This window comes from Austrofundulus limnaeus, unplaced genomic scaffold (assembly GCF_001266775.1).
Source record: "Austrofundulus limnaeus strain Quisiro unplaced genomic scaffold, Austrofundulus_limnaeus-1.0 Scaffold416, whole genome shotgun sequence".
NCBI lineage: Eukaryota > Metazoa > Chordata > Actinopteri > Cyprinodontiformes > Rivulidae > Austrofundulus > Austrofundulus limnaeus.
The window spans coordinates 466,615-470,748 of record NW_013952818.1 but is presented as its reverse complement, the minus strand read 5'-3'; the positions used below and the strand labels follow the sequence as shown (position 1 = coordinate 470,748).

Below are 4,134 nucleotides of genomic sequence, written 5' to 3'. Positions count from 1 at the left end.
GTTTTTTTTCCCATTGACTTTGAATGGGTACATTTTTTTGGACGGCTTCTCCTTCTACAATTTTTGTTTTATTTAAACCATTCATATATCAAAATGTTCCGCTCCGTCAGGACATTGCGGCTATGACTTTTGGTGTCTTAAATTTTTAAAGTTTTTTTAGCAATTTCAATTTTTAGAATTCGGATGATGATGATGTCGTCAGTGACATCATCAGTCACATAAGTGACATCATTAGTCGCATCAGTGACATCCTCAGTGACATCATCAATTTGTTTCTTAGCTGTGCTTCAGCTAAAGTTATCAGTAAGAGGCATTCACACTAGCATTTTCTCCGGAAATGCAAATTCTCTAGTTTGATGATTGTATTTTTCACACCATGTGTGAACAAAATGTTGAATTACTTAAAATAGATTTATAAACAGAGAGGAGAAGCATTCAAGCATTCACTCTTCCTGTCAGAGAAAGCAAAAGCTTTTATTGACAAATAAAGCAAAATTGAGGACCCGATCATTYCAGTACATTCAAAGCCAGTATAAGRACTTACATTTGAGTACTTGCCAACAGAAAATATGGATTCAAGAAATAATAAATGCTGCTACATTCAGTACACAAACTTTTATAAAATCATTAGAGCTTATTTTTTGTGTTAACTCCTCAAACAAACCCAGGTCAGCCATGGTTGTTGACAAAAGAGCCCATTGGTGAGCAGTAAGATTGAGGATGCTCCTTCTTAGATCTGTATAATCCCAGAGTCTAGGGCGTGGCTGGTGGAGAGACTGCACGACCTGTCAGAGTTGTTTCATTTGATAATTGATGTTTAAAATGTTCGGTTGTTTTCCATGCCAGTGCCACAGCATCACACTCACATCCTGTGTACAAAAAGAGCCTCGCTAACCACTGCTATTAGCAAACTCTTTGCACTTAGCATGGGGCTGGTTTTCAGACCTTCTGTCCCATTGCTCGTGTTGAGATCACGAGATTTTTTTCCCCTTCTTTTGACAGTTTAGCTGAGCAGAATTTTCAGTCCACTTTACTTTTTGTCACCAATATCTTCACGTGGCTTCTTTTTCTTCTTCTGGTGTTTTTTTAGTGGCTGGCAACAACTCTGTGGTTCATCACCACCAATAGGAGTGTAGATCAGGACACATATGAGAATATATTAATCTTCATGCTGCTACCACCTGAGTGCTCAAAAAACCCAAAGTTGTGTCAGATACTGTAGTGTCAGAATACTTTTATAAGTACTAGGGCTGCAGCTAACAATTATTTTAGTAATCAATTAATCTATTGATTATTGTCATCTTCTGCAGTCATTATTTAAYCTTATTTTCTGAGAAACACAATTGTGAAGGGGTAGCCTAAACTTGCTGGTGATCCTGCTGTAATCAAAGCAATTACAATACCAGTTGTATGCATGAATTTTAAGCTCCACTTGTTTGCGTTTATGTGTGTGAGGCTTGTGGAGGCATTACGTWAAAGCACTCTGACATTAAYTCATTTTTAACCATCACTGAAAAAGCTAAGTTATAGTAATTAATTTTTATGGATTGGAAAAGCGAATGTGATATTTTATGTTAAAGATCAAATGAAGATCAAGGGTAAAATGTGTAATATAAAAATTTGGGAGTTGCACATTGAGCTTTGTAGAGTTTAAATGTTATTGTTAACAGTAAAAGTAAATTCGTATTTTTATTAAGACTGTTATTAGGTTGGAGCAGGGTTCCCATTTCAGGCAATTAATTTTTTTTTTGTCTTTTTAACTATAGACTAATATGACAGCAGTAATAAACTAGAAGCACTCAGAGAGTGCTAACCTCCGCCAAGACCAATTTCCCTCATTCTGTAATAGAGTTACAAAGGGGCATACCAATACTACAGTGCCACCAGCTGGACACTTTGAAACCCATGCCCTGTAAAAGCATCACAGCTTTGCCGATGTCAGAGTGTTAAAAGAAAAAAATTCCTGTACCCGCATCGTGATCCGGAACATCACCAAAAGTTAAAGYTGTGTTCCTTGGCTCAGTACCCACATGTGATAAAAATGTCATGACAATCTGTCCACAAGTTTTTGAGTAATGTTGTCCACAGACAGAATGACAGACAGACATACGCGACCGAAAACATTWCCTCGCACTTGGCGGAGGTAATGAAGGCTAATGACAGGTTTCAAAGTCATAAAAAGTAGCTGTATAAAGGAAACAAATCTTATTGTTTTCTATAAATACATTTAAAATTGAAATATTCACTCCAGGTGTCTCATTTAAGTTAAYACAGAAGCTTCAACAGATAAATGTGTTTCAGRTCATGCTTTCAATCTGTTGCTGCACACTCAAGGGTTGTTTTTGATCACAGAACTTCCACACTGTTAAATAACACTCTGRCAGGTAGTCACTATGATTAGTCAGKGAGGGAACGTGAACAACACCTGTTGTTAACTCTGGACTCGTTCKGTACATCAGCTGTTTTTGTTCCGGTGCAGAAACATSGAGGACCTMCAAGCGCATTGCGCTTTGTCGTCTTTTCTGTTTCGTTTTAAATTACCCCACACTTTTCACAATTTCTGTTGTTTTCTGAGCTCCTCYTTTTGGGACTCTTCATCTCCTTCCATTGCTAAAAATAGCAGTTAGTATACACGCGTCAACAGTGTAACCGCTAGCGGAAGCGCTAACGTCGTAGCATTGTGTAACTCAAATAACATTCCATCCAGCATAAGTGCACTGATTTTAACAGTACCTATTTTTTACGAAGCTTCGAGGCAGATAATTTGCCTCAAGGGTATTTAGTAATCGAATTACTCAAATTGTTCAAGGAATCATTTCAGCCTATACGAGTATACTCATACAGTATACAGAGAGACACCTGATACTAGTATCAGTGCAGCCCTGCTACAGTCCTAAGCATCTGCTTCTATAAAGTCCAACAAAAGGCCAATTTAATAGAACTGCATTTGAAATGTAAAAATATGTGTTTAACAGTTTTAATGATTTTTTAAGTCTTCATGAAAACTTAATCAGGCATTCTGAAAAGCCCTCAACAAGTCATAAAAACATTTGTGCTGTCAGAATGACCAGAGGCACGGACAGGACACACAACACGGCACAGCTGCCTTACAGCCCAACACCACCTCAAAATTATTTTAAGAAAGTTGTTTCTCTGATGTGTCCTCAAGGGCCTGCCAGCATCAGACCAATGAAAAACCTCACTGCCATTGCTGGGCGGGACATGTACATCCACTGCCGTGTCATTGGATACCCCTACTATTCCATCAAGTGGTACAAGGARGACAATCTGCTGCCATACAACCACCGCCAGCGGGCCTTTGAGAACAACGGCACCCTGAAACTGTTCGACGTGCAGAAGGATGTGGATGAAGGAGAGTACAAGTGTCACGTGTTGGTGCAGCCCCAGCTGTCCACTCAGGAGGGCGTCTATGTGACAGTMAAAGGTTTGGATCTTATGGTTCTGATCTGCTTCACATAGAAAACAAACAACAGGCCAGATTATCAGCATGAGTCAACGCTTCACTGGAATACATTCTAGTTACTGCAGCAGACTTGTTAAAGCATCCTCTGCTGAAAGACAAACATCAGAGTTTTAGCCTGTAGGAGTGTGTATGGAAAGGTATTTTGTCACACGAGGACCATTTTAAGATAAAACACCTACATATGGGGACCTAAGCTGAGTCTCTGTTTGGTTTAAATGCCATTGGTGGGATGGGGGTTAAGTTTAGGGTAGGGGGTCAGGGTTAGGCTGTAGAAATTAATGGGAGTCAATGGAATGTCTCCATCTGTACACAGCTGTTTGAGTGTATGTCTACACCTGATTAACGTTTGGATTTAATCCATTTCAAGATGGCCGCCACAACCAACTGTCTGTAACAATATAAAGACATTGGGCCTCATGCAAGAACATGTTCGTATTCTTATCCTAAATTTCTCTTACTTTTGTTCGTACAAAGGGTTCGTACAAACATGTCACGTCAGATTCAACAAACTCTTCTATCTTCAGGAAAAGTGTGTAAATGAGCTGCGTAAATTCCACCTGTTCGTATCCAGCTGCTCGTGCACATTAGCATAATTACCACTCCAAAAAAACCATAATAAGGCTATGTTTCCTGCCTCAGATATCAGGAAG

General features: G+C 39.1%; 1 protein-coding gene across 1 annotated transcript in view; it reads left to right on the top strand.

The window, feature by feature from the left end:
- Positions 1-4,134, top strand: part of LOC106528986 (Down syndrome cell adhesion molecule) — a gene marked incomplete at its 5' end in the record, with an annotated part of 83,255 nt that overhangs the window by 13,050 nt on the left and 66,071 nt on the right. Inside the window, 1 exon segment of the mRNA XM_014024282.1 lies at positions 3,170-3,445. Within this exon segment, the coding sequence (XP_013879736.1) occupies positions 3,170-3,445 (276 nt within the window).